Genomic DNA, 21,338 nt, shown 5'->3' on the forward strand with positions numbered 1-21,338 from the left:
ATATATATATAGCAAAGTATGCCATCTCTCTAAACCATGCGTTTCTGAGATTCTGAAGAATTTAAGACATTTTTCACCTGGCCTCTTCCCTAGCCTTTCTTTTAACACTGTTTTAGAGTACTTTGCATGGGGTTTTAGGACACATTTTTGCATGTATAATCACAGCTCTGAAATAAGAACCTTTGTTGTTGCTTAATCATATTATTATGGAAGCTTCTAGTAGAAGATAGCACTCGAACATCTGTATTGTTTCTGAGATGCTTTATTGATTCTGTATCAGAGATTGATCATTTAGAATAGCCTTTCCCCAAAACATAAGGTGTCCTTTCTTTAGGCAGAAGTCTTTCTAAATGTTTAGCACATGCCTTTAGTTTACTAAGGGTACAGAATTAATACTAAGTGTGCAAAATAAACACAAGTGTCTTTATCAAATTGGGATAGTTTCTTACACGTTGCTAAGGAGATGTTCGTATAAGCCATCCAAACATTAAAAAAAAAAAAACGACATTCAAATTAAAGAGTTACTTTGAGCCCCATTGCTTGGTGGCTCTGTTGGTTGGAGCATCGGCCAGTACACCAAAAGGTTGTGAGTTCTATTCCCATGTCAGGGCACATACCTAGGTTGTGGGTTTATCCCCATTGGAGGCAACGCATCTCTCTCCCTCTGTCTTTTTTTTCTCCATCTCTCTCTCTCCTTCTCTCTGTCTCTCTCTCTAAAAAAAATCAATAAACATATTCTTGGGTGAATATAAAAAAAGTTACTTGTAGCACAATTTGATTTATTGTTTAATCTAGGTACATGATTCATATTCTGTCTCCTCTCCATCTCTCTCTCGCTCCAGTTCTACCTTTATTTCTATCTCTATCTTTCTCCCTCCTCCCACCCCACCAGGAGACTTTAAAAAAATATATACTGTAATGCTGAGATTTCTCAAAAGCCCTGAAGTAAAGAAACCTGACTGTGTCTTTAAAGCAACTGTCATTTTCAAAATAATGTAATTTCCTTAACCCACAAGCAAATAGAAGGTAAAAACTGGTTGTGTAGTAATATTGCCTTCTTTATAATATTTATCATAGGTTATGCAATGTAAATTGGAGCAAATGACTTTTAAAATGACATTTATGTGGGTAAAATCTTTGCAAATAATATATAGAATGTTTGTGTATGACTGGCATCTAGGAATGGAATTATTCAGGTATAGAGTAAGAAACCAACATATATTAATTTAAATCTCCTACCTGTGAATACAATTAAAATGGAAGCAAACTTATATTTGACTAGAGGCCCGATGCACGAAATTTGTGCAAGGGTAGGCCTTCCTTCCCCTGGCTGCTTGACACTGGCTTCCCTCTGGCACCCGGGACATGGGCTTGCTTTGTCCAGAAGGTTGTCCGGTCTAATTAGCATATTATGCTTTTATTATTCTAGATAGTAACATTTTAGGAACTGGTCTTCTTTTAGTTTTGGAAGTTTCTGCACTCTGTTTTGACAGATTTCACTCACTCAATGGATACCTTCAGTGAATTATGACATTGTTTTTTATTTCATTAATTTCACTAGCACAGGTTCAAGAGGACAGTAGTTTTAGATATAATATAAACTATCAAAAAGCCTCATCATTTGTGTGTCCTTATAATGTCACTGTAAATAGGCTAAACATTTTTCTTCCTACAGAATTAGAGTTACAACATCAACTGTTGTCAGAGAGTGTGTTTAATTAAGAACAAGGAAAGTAACTAAGTAAGAATTTAATATTTCAGAATGTTATAGCAATGTTAAAAGGCTGTATTTTATTATGTAACATTTCTAAAACATTTTCCAATGATGTTGATTAATTGTGCTCCCGGGGTATTTTGGTGCAAGTAAATTAGAACTGATTGATGTTCCCACTAAACAAAATAACTATAACTAAAATATAGTTATTTTTTATTTGTTAGTGAATATTCTGAAGAAGATTAATTTATGACTAGAAATGTAGGCATTCGGTAATTATCTGGTTGTTAAGTAACATGTTTGTACCTGTAAAATCTGCTGTTTTTGGTGGTGACTTATTTGTCTTATGAATCAGGAGGTAGAATGAAGAGTGACTCGTTACTGACTAGAGAGGGGTAGTAGTTCATTATGGTAATTACCTGTCTCTGTAAGAGCTTTCACATATTCTGTTGTTTCTAATGATTTCTAAATAAGGCTTATGCATTTGCTATGTATCACATTACCAAGGATGCCCAGTATAAGTCCTGCAATTGGTCTGCTGAATGAAGTAGCAAATGGATAATTATCAACCTACAAGAAATTATCTATGATAAAGTTATTTACATGATGAATTTCTATGGTGGTATTGTCTGTTGACCAACCTCCTCCTCACAAAACAAAACAAAACAAAAAAATGCCTACTATTGAAATAAAATGAGATACTGTCTTTAAAGCATCTTGCTCCTATTATTAACTTGGCTGATAATTCAACACAATCCGAGATTATTATAGCTCATGGTCAGGAATCATCCTATGCCTTACATTACAGCAACCATTTTCTATAGCTCATGAGAAGTGTCAAATCTAATGAGAAACCCAGAGAGTACTAGCCCTGTTTAGGGAGCCTGTCAGGAGTTATGAAGAGTCTGAGGTGTTATCTTCTTGCTAGCTTACAACTTAGCCTGCCAGTTTCATGGCTTCTGGCAGAAGATATGAGACTCCTGGGAAAGAGACAAAGAGTTTTATTCTTTGGACTCACAGCATCTTTTATATTAGTTCCTAAGCGCCAGTTCCCACAAGGAGGTACAAAAAGGGCCAGGTGATATCTATACACACTGGCTTACACTCCAGGAAAGAAACCCTGACCTTAAGGACATATTCTTTTATGATGGTCATTAAAATGTTTGCCCTTGGCCCTTAAGAGACATTATTGTGCTGGAGAGGTAAGCATGGCTGCCCTTTGTTCCAGAATGATACACTCTTTCTATCTTCCAATATTGTTTGTTATACACATTTACACATATTTTAAAAGTGGACAACAGACAATAGTGCAATGAATACCTGGGGAGCGGGATGGAGGGAATCAATGGGGGAGAAAATGAGGACACCTGTAATACTTTGGACAATAAAGATATATTAAAAAAAGAAAGAAAAGATAGTCCAGAAGAAAAGGGCAATAATGCTTTGCTTACAAGACCGACAGAAACATGAGACCACAGAGTATTGTCTCTCAACAGAACCCATGGAGGCACAGTATCTCTTTTACTATGCCAATCAGTTCACACCAGCTACAGCTATTTGAGCAAATCATTTAAGTAACAGGGAATTAAAAATGGAAACTTATCTAAGGGATAAAAAGAGGATGATTGAATTATGTGCATCTGTTATAGTGATCATATATTTGATTTATAAAGTTTTAAAGTCAAATATTGCTTTTGAGAGGTGATTACTTAAGAGAATTTGGTCAACTCGGAAATAATATGATAGATATACTAATTGAGTTTCCTGTGCACATTTAGATTCTCATATAGAAAAAGTTAAGCAGAAGGGAATAAAAACTGTCCACAAAGTTTGCAGAAAATATGTAGGGCCAATGTTTGGCAGTTTAATATGTCTAAATTTCTTCCCTTTATTGAATTTATGTAAATTATCCTGTTTAACATTTACTTGAGATAGATTTTTGTCACTTAATTAAAGAAAAGTATTTGTGGCAGAGAACTGGAAAGCAATATTTAGCTTTAGTAGGTAATTAGCAACTGAACTAAAGGTCTGATCATTTTTCTGATTTCACACTAAAATGAACAAAACGACATACCAGGCAAGAGATGTTTTTCAATTCAAGGTGGTAAGGTTCTTTAATGATTTTGTGATTTACAAAATTCTAGTAAGGTTTGTATGGTTATTCAAAATGCAGAGTATTCAAGGCAGTTAATTCTTGAGAATCAGCTTTGGCAATGTATAACAGTGTTTCAATTTCATCAGCTAGTGATGGCAATGAACCGAAGAAATCCACCCCCAGGCACTAATAAAACCCCAAATTCTACCTTCTACATCGGCATTGTGCTGAACCTATTTGTTTTGTTTAGTCTTAATTTTGAAAATGGCATCAATGTGATCAATATATCTTTCTTATTTAAAACTCATTAAAAACACTTATAAAAGCCTTACTCTGTATAAACCTTTAATCTTTAAAGGAACTAACTACAGGAGTATTAGGTTTAAAGAACAGCTTTTTTCAAAATGATGTAGTACTTATTAATATTATTATTATTGAATTAATAGAATTGTCTATTCAAATTTCTTATCTCAAAAGCATTTCATTTGAATGAAGATTGATAAACATTTTTTTTGGCATTCATCTTCCTTACCTCCTTTCTTTATATGTTCATTTTTCCCTTTTTTGTCCCTTTTATGTAACACTAAGATTTTAGTTTTAAGAAAAGCAATTCATCCTTCATAAACAATGCACTTTATACTTAAAAAATAAAATCAATAATTTATAACAAGAGCGACAAGTAATTTTTCTAGTTGTTTATAATATTTTATCTTTATATTTTATAATCAATATGGCTACATTTTTTGTACCATAAAGCTGACAAAATAGCAGTGATGTGAGAAGAGGCTGTGTGGTATAATATGATTTACAGACCAAATTACTATGTAAAAGTCATGCCAACATTCATCTATAGATAAAGTGTCCTCAAGAATTTTGAAGGCATTGTAGTTACAAGTGCACAACTTAATATTGGGATGGCTTCTTATTAAGATCTGATTTTAGAGTCTAAAAATCTGGGTTAAAATCTTGCCTTTGCCCCTTCCTGTGACAAATTACTAAAGTCCTCTGTCTGTAAAAGTATATTAAAAATACCCAGTATCTAAGTTTTATTTGTTAAAGTTAATGTATAAAAATATTTGATATAGTGGTTGTTTAATAAATATCTGTAAATAAAAATTACTTTTTACTTGACTCTGGGATTTACAGAATCATAGTATCTCAAATTTAAAATGAATTTCTGTATCTAGTCTAATTTTGCTGAGATTCTTAAGAATTCTTTAACTCCCTTGTCCCCTCCTCCTCCCCAAAAGAAAGAAAATATATATTAAAGATCTATTATGAGATACTTCCAAATGAATTATAGTATTTAATTTTCATAACTTTTACCTAAGTGGAGAATCTGGACCTCACAAAAGTAAATGAGATACTCGTGATCACATAACCAGGACAAGGATTCATACATCTGTCTGAATCCAAAGCTCTATGACTTTTCTCCACTTTATTTCATTGCTCAAAGTTTAGAGATTTGCCCAGCATAAACAGCATTTAGCAGTATCTGTGGGCCCAGGTGTCTACTTCCCACCCACTCCAACATTTCCATCTTTAATCAGTGTTCATTAATAAATATAAAATGCTTGATAAAGGCATAAACATTTGATTACCTAATTTCATTAGTTTGTTATTGTTCTTTTTTATTAATGAAGGATTAGAGGAGACTTAGATTTGAATGTATTTGCTCCACTTTCTTTCACTGTAATACTAAAGGCCTAGCACACAAAATTCATGTGTGGGTACGGTCCCTAGGCCTGCCCTGCAATCAGGGCCATCTTCCCTAGTTGCCCACAGCCAGTCCCGCCCCCCACTGCCACCCATCCCTGGTTCCCCGTTCTCCATCGAGTGATCTGTTTCTGATGGCCAGGGGAAGGAACCGAGAGGTCAACTGTTCCTGCCCGGTCGCCGGCCCCGCCCCCACTGTGGGTGGCCATCATGCGATTGGAGCCTGCCAGCCAGGGAAAGGAACTGAGAGGTGGTCAGAGCGTCTCATAGTGACTGGTCCAGTGGTCGTTCTGGTTGTTCCGCCATTAGGGTCAATTTGCATATTACCCTTTTATTATATAGGACTAGTGGCCTGGTGCATGGATTTGTGCACATTGAAAAGAAATCGGGAGCCCGTGCCTGTGTGCCCGAGGAGCTTCCATGTCCCTGTGAGCCACTGGGAAGTTGTGTGGGGTGTCTGTCCTCCTCCCCACAGCTTCCTGAAAAAGTATTTCCAAATGTTCCTTCTGCGGCCAGTGTCATGCCTTGCTGGCCGTGAGGTCCCCTGTGTACGCCTTGGGCTGTGCTGGATGCTTTCCACTGCTCAGAGTCAGATAAGAGACGCTCTGAGGTGAACAATATAAAGTTAGGGATCTTGGGGGGAAGAGGTGCTCTGTTGCCCACACCCCCACCCTTCAGATCCATCTCTCTTTGACTTTTACTCTGATTGTCAGTCGCCACCTATTATATTGCTGCCTTCCACTGTAGCTCTAGGGCAATCAGTAAGGGATGAGATTTTATCTCGATGCCTGAGACAGAGTTCCAGGAGCCCGGCGGCAATATCAGGCTCATCCAGGTTACTCCAAGTATCCGCACTTCAACTGTTCTCTGGAGATTCTAACTGCAGGCTTATGGGATATGAGGAATGTAGCAGTGCGCTAAGTGGTAGGTGGCCAGGGAAGAGCCTGATCCAGGGCCAGGCGCTGCACCACTCCCACTCACCCCAGGCCCGCTGCGTCTGCCACTGCGGCTGTGCTTGCTAGCCATGAGCCCAGCTTCTGGTTGAGCAGCACTCCCGCTATGGGAGCACACTGACCGCCAGGGGGCAGCTCCTGCATTGAGTGTCTGCCCCCTGGTGGTCAGTGCACATCATAGCAACTGGCCAACTGGTCGCTCCGGTCATTCAGTTGTATCAGTCGCTTAGGCTTTTATATATGTATACATATGTCAAATTATAAAAACAAGACTGTCAAGATTGAGACAATTAGCACTATTTCTTATTCTGTTACTCTTTTAGCATTTTATTCTGTTTCTCACTTCTGTAACATCTAATGCACACACTGTGTGTGTTTGTAAGTGTGTGTATGTGTGTGTATATATATATGTGTGTATGTATATACATATCTTCCCTCACATTCTATGTCATAATGAAATGACTGTGAAAATATAGTCTTGTTACTGAGTTTGTGCATGTCAATAACAAGAAAAACAAATAGTTTGATTAAAAAATGGGCAAAGGACCCAGGTGGACATTTTCCAAAGAAGACATCCAAATGGCCGAGGGTAAATGAAAGGGTTATCAGCATCATTGTTGTCAAGAAATGCAAATAAAATCACAATCAAAAAGTCAAAATATAACAAATGTTGGTGAGGATGTTGAATGATGGGAACTATTTCTACTGTTGTTGGGGATATAATTTGGTACAGCCATTATGGAAAACAGTTGTGGGATTCTTAAAAATATTAAGAATAGAACTAAATACCAGGTGATCCAGCAATTTCACTTCAAGATATCCAAGGGAAATGAAATCAGGATTTCAACGAGACACCTGCACGCTCATGTTCATTGCAGCATTGATACATATAGTCAGGATATGGAAATAATCAATGTGTCTGTCAATGGATGAATGGATAAAGAAAATGTGATACACATGGATGCATACACACACTCACACACACACACACACACACACATACATACATACGTAGTATTCAGCCTTAAAAAAAGAAGAAAATCCTATCATTTGTAACAACATGGATAACCCTGGAGAACTTTAGGCTAAGTGAAATAAGCCAGACACAGTAAGACATATAATGCATGATCTCACTTATATGTGGAATCTAAAATAGTCCAACTCATAAAAGCAAATACTAGAATGGTGTTTATTAGGGGATGGAGAGTGAGAGAAATGGGGAGAAGTTAGTCAAAGAGGCAAAGAGTACAAAATGTGTTATTTAGGATGAATAAGTTCTGGAGATTTAATGTCAAGCTAGCAATTATAGTTAACTAGGGGCCCAGTGCACGAAACGTGCAACTTGAAAGGAACTGTGGGCTGCGAGGCTGCAGTGAGCACAGAGGCGGTTCTTGGCCCATCCTCCATGCCCCTGCCTGGCCCCTCCCACCGCAGCCCCTGGTCCCCTGTCTGCTGGCAGCCTTGCTTCCACTGCTGCTTCTCCCACCTGCTGACAGCGCTGGCCTCGCTCTCACCCACTGATGGTGTGAAGCTATCGGGGCTGGTGCCAGCAGCGGGTGTGAGCGGGGCCGGAGCTGTCAGTGAGCGCGAGTGGAGGCTGCTGGCCCAATCACCCCTCAGGATCAGGGGGAGGTGGAGAAGCCCTGAGGGGTGATTGTGGCTGGTGCCGGGTGCTGGCAGCCTGTGCCAGGCACCGGCAGCCTGTGTGAGCAGTGGCTCTAAGGCTGGTAACAGGTGCAAGTGGGGGTGGCACTAGCAGCAGATGAGAGCGCCCAGCGGGACTGCGTGCGAGGCAGCAAATAATTTTCAGTAACCACCAGAGGCTCACCCCCATGACAGCAACTGGTGTCCCGCCTTGGTCTGGCGCCCCAGCTCACCTGCTCCACCATCCCGCGATGGACAATGCCTGCCATGTTCCGCGCTCTGCTGCCTGCTGCCAACACCCGCCATGTTCCATGTGCACCCCATGGTGGTCAGTGCATGTCATAGTGTTCGGTTTGAGCCTCTGGTGGTTACTGAAAATCCTTTGCTCCCATGTGCTGCGGTCCTGTCAGGTGCTTGCACCTGCTGCCGGCACTGGCCCTGCTCGCACCTGCTGCTGCTGCTGGAGCTGCCACTCGCACCCGCTTAGGCAGCTGGCGCCAGTGCCGAGTGATCAGCACTGTTAGTGGGTATGAGTGATGGCTGCTGGCCCCAATTGCCCCTCAGGACTTCTCCACCTCCCCCTGCTCCTAAGGGGCGAAAGGGGCAGCAGTTGCAGCCCACACCTGCTGACGGCACTAGCCCTGCTTGCACCTGATGCTGGCACCGGCCCCATTTGCTCTGCGCCATCAGTAGGTACGAGCAGGGCCGGCACCATCAGCACATGGGAGTCGTGGAGGAGGGAGCGGTGATGCTGGCAGACAGTGGCCTGGAGGCTGTGGCAGGATGGGCCGAGACCCACACCTGTGCCTACCGCAGCCTGGTGGCCCACAGTTCCTTTCAAGTTGCACGAATTCGTGCACTGGGCCACTAGTATATAGATAATACTCTAATATATACTTAGAATTGCTGAAGAATTAGATCTTAAGTGATCTCACCACACACAAAAATGTAACTCTATGAGGTAATGGATATTAATTAACTTAATAGAGGTAATCATTTTGCAAATTATACATATATCAAAATATCACATTGATTACTATATATATAATATTTTTATTTTACAATAAATCTGGAAATACTTTTGAAAAAAGTATATCTGTGTTTTTCAGTTCAAATCTGAGCTAATTTTTTATTTTATTTATTTTTTTTAAAAAAAAATTTTATTGATTTTTTTTACAGAGAGGAAGGGAGAGGGATAGAGAGCCAGAAACATTGATGAGAGAGAAACATCAATCAGCTGCCTTTGCCACACCCCCTACTGGGGATGTGCCTGCAACAAAGGTACATGCCCTTGACCGGAATCAAACCTGGGACCCTTGAGTCCGCAGGCCGACTCTCTATCCACTGAGCCAAACCAGTTAGGGCTGACCTAATTTTTTAGATGCTATAAAATATTATGAGAAGCTTGATATAGACTACACATTTATCAAAGATTTTTTATATTGTAAAAATTATTGGTGTAATCAATATTTCTATTGGTTAAATTAGTTCTGTTGAAAAAATTATGTAAAATTATATTCTTCACAAACTGTACAAAATGAGAGAAATACATTTGAATTTTAGGGGCTATCTTGAAAGTATTTCAAAGAAGTTGATAGGATATAAGACTTCAAAGATTCAGTTTTGTGGTCGAGAATAATAAGTGATTTGGATGTTTAAGAAATGATAAGTCATGCAATGAGACTGGGACATGGAATCAAGGCTGAAAAACTGCAATTTTCCAAGTGTATTTATATCTATTAGAAAGTTTCATCGTACTTTCATAACTTTTCCCTCCACTTGGTCTCTTTTTAAGATGCTACCAAATTTAGAATGATTTGGTTCACTGGATACCAAATAATATAAATGTAAAATGGAAATATAAAATGAAAACATTTTCAAGTATTTTATCTTTGGTTATGCTTTAAAAGTCCACTGTTTCCTCAGAAATAGATATTGTGTTCATTTTGATTTGACTTTGTATGTGAAAGGGAGGTAGGTCTGAAATTAAAAGAGCAGCAATTTATATTATAGAGGCAGTTGCTATACTCTCTACAGAACCTCATGCAAATATATACTTTACAACTTTTAAAAATTATGGCTATGTGTTTACACAGCATGTTTGCAAATTTTTATTTAATCATTTTTTATTTTTAAATTAAATTTATTGAAGTGACATCTATACTAATAAAAGGGTAATATGCTAATTAGACCGGGAGACCTTCCCGACATCCTTCTAGACAAAGCTATGGTGGCGGGGCCAAGGCAGCGGTGGTTAGGGGCGATCAGGCCAGGAGAGGAGGGCAGTTGGGGATTATCAGGCCGGCCGGGGGGGCATTTGGGGGTGTGCAGGCTGGCAAGGGGGGGCAGTTGGGGATGAGCAGGCCGGAGGGGGGCAGTAGGGGGTGAGCAGGCTGACAGGCAGAGTGGTTAGAGGCGATCAGGCAGGCAGGCAGGCGAGCAGTAAGGAGCCATCAGTCCTGGATTGCAAGAGGGATGTCTGACTGCCGGTTTAGGCACCCCAAAGGGATTGGGTCTAAACCGGCAGTCAGTCATCCCCCGAGGGGTCCCAGATTGGAGAGGGTGCAGGCCAGGCTGAGGGACACCCCCACCCCCATGCATGAATTTTGTGCACCAGTCCACTAGTTGGTTAATAAGATCATATAGGTTTCAATGTACATATCTATGATACATGATTATATATTGCATTGTGTGCCCAATACCCACAGTCAAATCAACTTCAGTCACCATATATTTGGCCTCCTTTACTCTTTTTTTTTTAAATTGCAACTTCAGGAAAAGTTCCTGCTTTATTATTCCAAATAATTTTCCCATGTAAAATAAATGTCCAATAGTTCCTGGTATGTGGAAAGATAATGTTAAAGTCACAATGAAGCCTTATTGATGGAAGCTTGGCTATATAAACAGCACAAGTTGAGAAAAGGTTTAATCTCCAAACCTATTAGATTGGATGAAGCGAGATCAGTAACGGCCACCTTGCGACATTACAGGAGGTCTCATTCCCATCGGAGGTCGAGGAGGCCCACCTTGATAAGGGGGCACCATTGGCGGTCCCTGCCCATATGGCGGCATAGCACCAGGAAGGTAACCTGGCATGCCTTGATGATGACCACCATACTGACCTAAAAAACACATTTAAAATACAAAAAAAACAGATTGAGTTGGTTCGCGCATTGTACTTTTACGATAGTATCTTTTGCAGATACACTTATTTTATGTGTAGATTCAAAAAATCTGCTAAAAACAATAAACGTAAAAAGAAATACCATGAGGTGGCATTGGGGGTCTCATTCCTTGTTGTTGTGGGATGCCTGGCTGTGGTGGCATCATAGCTCCAATTGGTCCAACTGGTGGATTACCAATGGGAGTCTGTCCCGGAAGAGGAAGATTACGTTGATATTTAGGTAACTGTGCCCTTCTTTCTTCCAACGATATATCCTCATCTGGATAGATCAACTTACCGGTTGCACTGGTTGTCGTAAGAGTAGCAGGCTTACTTGTTATTGATGCCGCTGGTTTAGCTGCAGTGCTATTTGTTGTACTAGTGGTTGAAGCTGTAGACTGCGTATAAGCAGGGAATGCAGGCTTCGGGGGTTCTGTAGTTGTTAAGGGCTTGAAATCTGTACCAACAGGTCCTTGGACAGCTGCCTGAGACTGTCCAGCACTGGGGAAAATGCAATACCTGGGAGAACAGACATAGAGTTGGAAATATATGGTATGGAAGGTACTCCTCATTGTTTTAATTTGCATTTCCCATTAGATTATAAGTGAAGTTAGGCAGTTTTTCACATATTTATTAGCCATTTGTATTTTCACTGTTGTGATTTCTTCTCTTTTTCTATTATTTAACATGTTTTGATTAATTTGTAACACTGAACAGCCTGTGCTTGAGTCATTGGAGGAATTCCAGGACGTGGAACAGGAGGGGGCATACCTAGTGGCATACCAGGCATTAGAGGTGGTATTCCTGGTCCAGGTGGCATCATTCTACCCATTGGCATCATTCCAGGTGGCATGCCTGGCATAACTGGTGGCATTCCTGGCATCAGAGGAGGAACACCTGGCATTAATGGAGGTATGCCTGGAGGCATTCCTGGTGCTCCCGGAACTGGTGGTAGTCCTGGCTGTGCCATTGGGGGTAGATAGCCTTGTTGGGGTTGAACAGGCTGTGGTTGAAATGAAGTTGAAGCTGCAGAGTCGTCATCATCATATTCATCAGAATCATCTTGCTGCTTCCTTTTTTGACGCTCCTGTGTTTTCTGTTCAAGAAGTCGTCTTCTTTCATCCATGTCTTTTTCTGGAATACCTTCCATACCACATATGTCCAACCCTATGTCTGTTCTCCCAGGTATTGCATTTGGTACAGCATCTATTGTCTTTTTATGCACCTGGCTGCAATGTGTAGCCAAGCCAGGTCCTCTGTACAACTTCTTATGACATATATGGCATTTAAAATGTTTTGCTTTTTGGTGCTGTATAAGGATCTTCTCATCATCAAAATCTCTATTACAATACCAGCACCATGGCTTCAGCTGCTTCTTCCTCTTGCGACCCATCACTGCACTCCACGGACGAAGTGAAAAGGGAGGAGAAAATAAGCAGGAAAATGGAGGCGAAACCGCTCAGTCTTCAGACCCAACCGCCACCACCTCGTCCCACAGGAAACTCCAAGTTCTGTGTCTTATTGTCTTGTTACATCTGTATTTATACCAGTTGATTTTAATCCTATCAATTTCTATTCCAAAGGTTAGGGCGTTTCTTATCTCCATTCCAGGGAGTAAAGATTATGTAGCTTAAGCGTGATTGTTCATAGTTAAAGTGATTAACTACCCGCCTGGCACTTAGTTAAGGGGTTTTATTCCCTCCCTAACTTCAGGGGAAAATCCCTACCAGGGGAAACGACCTTTCTTTGAGAGGTGACCTTGGTTAAAACACATAGTGCCAAGAAGGGGAGCAAACATATTAAGAACAGTATGCCATATACACCAGGTCCCTTGAAACATATGCTGTGCAGATGTTTTTTCCCTGCAGCGACTGTGTGAAGCAGCAAGGATGGACCGGCTTCCGGCAAATTCCCCCTTTTTTATTTTAAATGATAGCATATGTAAATCAGCAGCCACCTCTCGGATTGGGTTGTTTAAGACTCGGAAGAAGACGGACAAGCATGATAGCGAGCATGGCTATAAACATAGTGGATGGAGTGCACAAGGAGCCTTGTTCCTGTAGAAGGTTGCTGGCCTCTTCAGTCAAGGGATTTCAGCTATCCCCAAGCTGGTGGTTTGGTTGTCCTTATTGATCTGGCTAGCGGGCGGCGTCATTGGCGACGGGCTTCCCGAAGCATCAACGAGTTGAAGGGCTGCATCAAAGTGTCCATCAGGGCCGCGCTTGATGGTGGTGGCGGTGTCCGGGGAGGAGTCAGCTGTGCCCTCTGGGTCAGCTAGGGGAATCCTGTGTGAGGCGCCATATGTTGGGGTCCAGCCCCAGCAGGTCCAGGGGTTCCCCAAGGTGTGGATGGAGTCGGCGAAGAAGGAATGACATGGAGGCAGTGTTCAGGTGATCATCATAGCCAGGTTCCTCCTGGCCTCCTTTACTCTTAACTACCCCTCACCCACTTACCTCTGGTAACCACCATACTGTTGTCTATATCTATGATTTTCAGTTTTATATCCCACATGTGTGTGAAATCGTGTGGTTATTAGCTTTCACTGAATGACTTATTTCACTTATCATAATATTCTCAAATTTCATCCATGTTGTCACAAATGGCAGTATTTCATCTTTTCTTATGGCTGAGTAGTATTCCATTGTGTATATATACCACATCTTCTTTGTTGAATCCTCTATTGCAGGATGCTTTGATTGTCTCCATGTCTTGAACATCATGAATAATGCTGTAAAGAACATAGGGATGCACAAATATTTTCGAATAAATGTTTTCTAATTTTTCAGATGATACTTGGAAAAGGGGTCATATGGCAGCTTCTTAAATAAGTTCATATAGGTTTCACTTGTACATTTCTATGATACATGATCTGTATGTTGCATTGTGTTTCCACCACCCAAACTCAAATCATCTTTACCGTTTTACAACACCTCCCTAAACACAAAATACAATATACAGATGATACATTATAGAATAGTACAATTGAAACCTATATAATTTTATTAATCAATGTTACCCTAATGAATTCAATAAAAAAATTTAAAGTTTTGAATCCTGAAATGTTTTTTCATACTTTAGAAACTGAAATAAAATCTACTGGGAGAAATTATTTGTATTGAAATATGGTTTACAAAAGAAATTCACTTTTTAAATTATAAATGAATTTTGCTCTTTCATTTTCTTCCAATTATGACTTTTATTTTGTGATCTTCACAAATGAATAATTATTAAATAATTTTATCACCAATATGTTTTGTTTGCATAATAATTTAAGTAATTAATAACCAAGTGAGGCCTCATTGCCTTATAATTGATTAAACATTTATATAGTTTTAAAATAGAGATAATTTACACTAAGGCATTATCTGAGATTTTTTTTAATAAATATAAATCATGCCATTAATTATGCTGCCTTTTTATCTATATATATATATCTATGTCTATGTCTATCTATATCTATATTTATATATGTGTCTATATTTCTAGATAGATAAAAGCCTAATATGCTAAGTGTCCGACCGTTTGACCATTCAACCAGTCGCTATGACATGCACTGACCATGAGGGTGTAGATGCTCCAACCGGTAGGTTAGCTTGCTGCTGGAGTCCCTCCTGCAATTCCTCCCTGGACGGCCAACCTCCTGCAGTCCCTCCCTGGCCTGGCCCTGATCGGCCTGATCAGGATTGGGCAAGATGGGCCTGACATACCCTGGAACCCTCCTGTGGTCCCTCCCTGGCCTCTAAAATATTTATTCTAATTAATTTTTTTTCAATGTGCAGGAATCCATGCACCAGGCCTCTAGTTAATAATAATAGGATTAAGGGCTATTTTTAAACTTATATTATTTTCAGAGATTTGTAACAAATAAAATCCAGAATATTAGCAACAAGTTTTCCCATTCCTAAACTACTGTCTAGTTTGATAATGTAAAATTAGTAGATTGTGATTTTTAATCTTTTCTAGATAATTACTTCCTCTTTTCCCAGGAAACTTCAGAAGTGATTTTTTAGGTCTTTTGTTTGTCATTTGCAAGGTTAGCTCATTGTAGATCATAATATTGTCTTAATTTTGTAATATTGTTATGTCTTAAATTATGTGATTTTTAAAAAAATAGACTTTTTAAAAGAGTAGTTTTAGGCTTACAGCACAATTAAGTAAAAATAATAAAGATTTATTATATAACACATACTCTCCCATTATCAAGATCCCTCACCAAAATGGTATATATTTATATATATTTTATTATTGATTTCAGAGAGGAATGGAGAGGGGGAGAGAGAGAAACATCCATGATGAGAGAGAAAAATTGATAGGTGCCTCCTGCATACCCCCTACTGGGGATAGAACCTGCAACCTGAAACCTGGGTACATGCCCTGACCAGGAATAGAACTGTGATCTTCTGGTTCATTGGTTGACATTTAACCACTGAACCATGCCAGCCGAGCTATATTTCTTAAAATTGGTGAACTTACATTGACACATAATAATCACTGAGAGTCCACACTTTACATTACCATCACTGGTATTGTACATTAGGTTTAGAATGACTTTTTCCGGATACTGCTTATCCATTTTTATGCCAAAAGTCATGACTATACATAAACTTTTAAAGATGTATTGTTTTGAATGACTCATTTTTAAGAATCCTCAGTCTTCACTGAAACCCAACATATGTGTTTTGCTTTGATTTTTATTATAACTATTATAGTGAATGTGAACAGTGATATTTCATGTTGTTTGAATTTGCATTTCCCTAACGACTAATGGTTTTGAGCATTTTATTCTGATTGTTGATATCTTGTGTATTTCATGTGGAGAAATGTCAACTCAAGCCATTTGCCCATTTTTAAATTGTTTGTCTCTTTATTTTTGAGTTACAAGGGTTCTCTATATAGTTGGAGTAAGAGAGCCTTATCAGATATATGATTTGGAAATATTTTCATTCTGTGGGTTGTCTTTCATTTTCTTGAGAGTGTTTTTTGTTATGCAAAATATTTTTCATTTTGCTATGGTCCAACTAATTTATTTTTCTTTTGTTGCTCATGTTTTTGGTATCATATCTAAGAAACTATTATCAAGTCATTATAAAGATTTTTCCCTGTTTTCTTCAAAAAGTTTATAGTTTCAGCTATCATATGTACATTTCTTATTCATTATAAATTAATTTTTATATGTTGTGAAGTAGGAGTCCAACTTAATTCTCTAGCATGTGGATATTCAGTTGTCCCAGGACCATTTTTTAAAAGAAACTATTCTTGGCCTTCTCAAATAGTCATAATACCATTATTGACAATCAGTTGATCATAGACACTTGGATTTATTTTAGACTCTCAATTGTATTTATTGATCCCTAAGTTTATCCTAATGCCAATATCTCATTGTCTTGATTACCAGTGATTTGTAATAAGTTTTGAAATTAGAAAGTGTAGTAACTCTGTACTTTGTTTTCAAGATTATTTTGCATTGTGGTCGCTTGCATTCCATATGGATTTGGGTATCAGCTTTTACATTTTTGTAAAAGAGCCTTTGGGATTTTGATAAGGATTGATTGAACCACTAGATTGCCTTTGGTAGTGTTTCCATCTTAACAATAATACTGCTTCTACCAGTCCATGAACATGGGATGTATTTTCATTTATTAAGTCCCCTTTCATTGATTTTTACAATATTATTATACTTTTCATAGCATAGGTCTCGCACGTCTTTGGTTAAATTTATTTTTTACATGCTTTGATAAATGTGATTATTTTCTTAATTTACTTTTGGGAGTGTTAATTGCAGATACATAGAAATAAAACAGGGGAGAGATCAACCAAAGGACTTGTATGCATGCATATAAGCATAAGCGATGGACACAGACAACAGGGGGTGAGGGTGAGGGCAAGACTGGGGGGATGAGGGGACAATGGGGGGGATAAAGACACATTTGTAATACCTTAATCAATAAAAAGTTAAAAAAAAGAAATAAAACATTTTTTTTTATTTTGACCTTGTCCCTGTAACTTTGCTGACTTTGTTATAAGCTCTAATCTTTGTTTCTTTATATTTTTTGTATGTAGTATCATGTCATTTGTGACTAGAGATAGTTTTACTTATTTTCCATTTTGATGCATTTTATTTCTCTTTCTTGCCTAATTACCCTAGCTAGACCTTCTAGTACAATATTAACTCACAGTGGCAAAACGGGGCATCCTTGTCCTATACTTCATCTAAAGCAGCAGTTCTCAACTTGTGGGTCTGGGGGTTGCGATGACTCTTTCACAGGGGTCGCCTAAGACCATCGGAAAACACATATATAATTACATATTGTTTTTGTGATTAATCACTATGCTTTAATTATGTTCAATGTGTAACAATGAAAATACATCCTGCATATCAGATATTTACATTACGATTCATAACAGTAGCAAAATTACAGTTATGAAGTAGCAACGAAAATAATTTTATGGTTGGGGGTCACCACAACATGAGGAACTGTATTAAAGGGTCGCGGCATTAGGAAGGTTGAGAACCACTGATCTAAAGGGAAAAGTTTTCAGTCATCAAATATGATGGTATCTCTTAGGTTTTCATAAAAGTCCTTTATCATGTTGAGGAACTCTTTTTCTAGTCTTAGATTTCTAAGGGTTTTTATGATGAAAAGTTGCCAGATTTTTATCAAATGTTTTAGCTGCATCAATTGAAGAAAAATGCTGTTATTTTTTCCTTCATTTTATTAATGTGGTGTACTACATTGATTGATTTTGTATGTTGTACCACCTTGTGTTGCCTGAATACTTCCTTCATGATCATAGTATACAATCCTATTAATATGCTGCTAGATTTGGTTTACAAATAATTTGTGAGGATTCATAAGTTCTTTTTATTAATAATATTAAAATATATTTTTTAAAATTTTAATGACAACTTAAATCTTCTTTGTCATCAATTACTTTTGGTATTGTTTCCCAGGAATTTCAAAAGAACCCTATGAATAATCTTTCTTATCCATGAGGTCAAGTTCAAATTCCTTTTGATTATTTTTTTTCCATGAGAGAAATCATTCTTTTCCCAGTACCACCTGATACTTCTGTGTCATCTTTTAAATTGAGATGCCTTAAGTACAATATAATAATTATCCTAGTTGTTTGGACAGGAGGAATGTCAGTCTTCTAATATAATCCATTTGGCATTTTATTTATATCAGTAGATGAGCTTTGATTGTTACTTTATTATTAAATCAGTATGTTTTCTCTACAACTTATTGAACTCATCAGAATGTAGAACCTATAAAATTTACCCTTTGCAGTATACAGTTAAATTGCAGCTTCTAATGTATTGATTATAAAATATGTATAAATGGGATTCAAATACCTAATGAATTTCTCTTCAAAGATGTTATATTTGCCTCTCTATCCATAGACTAACCATATTAAACCTCTGAATAATTGCTTTTGTTTAGATTGATTCTTCATTTTCATTAATTAATGGGGACTAGTTGGAAAATTGTTTATTATCTAAACTTGAAATTAGAGTTTAATTTTCATATTAAACTACTCATTCATTAAACATGCTTTCCAATGTTATTATATTGCTGGGATAAATAGGCAAGTAATGAAGCATGTGAGATATAATTTTGAGTCCTTGCATATCTGAACATCATTTTATTCTACTATCATCTTCGATTTATAGTTTAGTGTAGTATAAATTGTGTGGGTTGAAAGTTACTTTCTCTCCAAACTTTGAAGGCATTCTTCTATTGTTCCAAAGAATTAAACATTACTTATGATGAATATTAACCATACCATCACTTCTTTATAAATGACCTAGATGTTTCCAATGGAAAAAGTTTAACATCAATCAACTCAATAATTTTTGCTGCTCTGAAGATCTATAAAAATGTGACTAGTTATTTGGGTTTTTAAATTATTATTTAGATATACAGTCATTGAATGCTATAATTCTTCAACTCTGTAAACTTACATTCTTTATTTTCTCTGATATGTTTATCCTTTATTTTCTCTATTCTAGTAAGCTAGAATTGGTCACTGTGGAGAGGGTTTTATTAAGGATCACCAAGATCCATGCTAGCTGCTCCAATTTGCCCCAGACCATTTTTGTAGAAAAAGTCCTTTGTTTAGAAACAGAGGGTCAGAACTGACCACCACTAATTCTGTTAAGGAGAGTGGAGGGGTGCAGTTGATGGAAATAGTTTCAGTTAATTATCCTGTTTTCAGACTTTTTACTGCCTACTATTGATTCATCAAGTCTTCTCCCTAACCCTCTGAAGACTATTTTAGGAAAGATTCCTGCTTCCTTAACCTCATTCATCTCTCTCTATATTATTTTTTATTACAATTCCCCACACCATGCTTCATGAGTCAATACATTTCATACTGCCTTACAGAAATTTGTTGAAAGGTCTAGTTTGCTGATGATCTACCACTTGTTGTCTTCATTTTTATGGCATATAGCCTTTAAAAATACCTTTACTACCAAAGTTTAGGTCTCTCAGAGGAAAGAAAAATAATTACATTTTCGCAGTCCATCATTTTCGGTCAAAAGTTTTCTTAATAAAGTTCTATGACACATGGCATTTTGATATATTAATAGATTTTATTACAGTTTGGAAAGATGAAATACCATGAAAGCAATTTATTCTTATTGCAATGTATACTTATTCCAAAAAGTAATTTCATTATATTTTCTATTTGACTATATTATATGATCATATGACTATTTCTTTCTGTTACTTAGCCTGCATACTCATTATCTATTCCTCTATTACCTATCCCATTACCTAAATTTCTTCATATTTTATACAGATTATTTTATCTATATATTTTATTTTATTTTTCTGAATATATCTTTAAGATTTTACCTTCTCAAATAGCTTAATCAAGTATTCTCCTAAACACTCTCCTTCCAAAAAGAAATTATAGTGACAGCTGTGTTATTTAAGTTGTCTGTTTTGATCCTATTTCATTTTAAATTCCAAAGCTTGCTTTGTACTACTATTCATATTATACTATATAAGACTTGGTAATAATGACTTTAGCTCATTGTATGCAACAGTGAACACCCTCTCTTTTCCAACACATAAATTGTATTTCTGCAAGGGAAAGATAATACTGCTGGTCTGGGAACTATAATATGAGAACCATTGCCTAGATAAAGTACCTCAAATGTCCTCAATGTGAGAGAGAAGGATTTAGAGAAAGTCCAAATATGCCAATAGTTCTGAGAGTATTGCCTTATGTAACTTTGACATGTTAATATATTCAATAGGTATTCAACAGTAGAAAACGTGTGAAGAGGACACAGCAGAAAATTGAGTATATTTTTATGATTAGTGGTTTCATACTCTGGTAAAATGAGTCAAAGTGTACATAAATTAGCATTAAAATTCAGCTAATTTTTGAAAATACTATGGGACTATAAAAAAACACACACAGAAATTAAAGTGGGTATCATCTTCTGTCAGCATTTGTGGTTTCTCCATGTAAACCCAATATTTATTTATTCTTTTATTTATTTATCGCCTGGCCAGTTGGAGCCATCTCGCCAAGTCTGGGGGGAGGTACCATGGGAGGTTGGCCAGCCATGGGAAGTTGGCTCTGGGAGTGCACTGCCCACCAGGAGGCAGCTCCTGTGTTGAGCGTCTGCCCCCTGGTGGTCAGTACATGTCATAGCGACTCCTCGTCCAGCCATGATGGTTGCTTAGGCTTTTATATATATACTAGAGGCTCAGTGCATGAAATTCATGCATGGGTAGGATCCTTAGCGGCTTCCAGATGCCAACTGGGTCCTCTCTTCCCCAGATGCCGGTTGCTGGCCAGGGCCTTTCTTCGTTCCATGCTGCCCTCTGGTGGCCAGCGCATGTCATAGCAAGTGAACTCCTGGTCAGTCAAACTCCTGAGGGGACGCTTTGCATATTAGGCATTTATATATCTATACTAATAAAAGGGTAATATGCTAATTAGACCAGGAGATTTTCTGGGAGACCTTCTGGACAAAGCCATGGTGGTGGGGCCGAGGCAGAGGCAGTTAAAGTTAAAGGTGATCAGGCCAGG

At 38.0% G+C, this 21,338-nt stretch overlaps 2 protein-coding genes across 2 annotated transcripts in view; one reads left to right on the forward strand and one right to left on the reverse strand.

Moving 5' to 3' along the window:
* Positions 1-21,338, forward strand: part of LOC102256632 (glutamate receptor ionotropic, delta-2) — an 841,284-nt gene that overhangs the window by 520,643 nt on the left and 299,303 nt on the right. The gene's annotated exons all lie outside the window — the stretch shown is intronic.
* Positions 10,873-12,714, reverse strand: LOC102255728 (BUB3-interacting and GLEBS motif-containing protein ZNF207). Its single transcript, XM_005857865.2, has 3 exons — positions 11,978-12,714; positions 11,389-11,864; positions 10,873-11,244 (listed from the first exon to the last, which is right to left on the reverse strand). The coding sequence occupies exons 1-3, from the start codon at positions 12,676-12,678 to the stop codon at positions 11,084-11,086; spliced, it is 1,338 nt and encodes a 445-aa protein (XP_005857927.1). The 5' UTR covers positions 12,679-12,714; the 3' UTR covers positions 10,873-11,083.

This window comes from Myotis brandtii, unplaced genomic scaffold, assembly GCF_000412655.1.
Source record: "Myotis brandtii unplaced genomic scaffold, ASM41265v1 scaffold1141, whole genome shotgun sequence".
NCBI lineage: Eukaryota > Metazoa > Chordata > Mammalia > Chiroptera > Vespertilionidae > Myotis > Myotis brandtii.

Coding starts and splice junctions, on each gene's coding strand:
- LOC102255728 (XM_005857865.2), bottom strand. CDS start 12,678: ATGGGTCGCAAGAGGAAGAAGCAGCTGAAGCCATGGTGCTGGTATTGT. Junction 11,865..11,977: donor CAGTGTTACAAATTAATCAA/AACATGTTAAAT, acceptor GGAAATGCAAAT/TAAAACAATGAGGAGTACCT. Junction 11,245..11,388: donor ACCCCCAATGCCACCTCATG/GTATTTCTTTTT, acceptor TGTGTTTTTTAG/GTCAGTATGGTGGTCATCAT.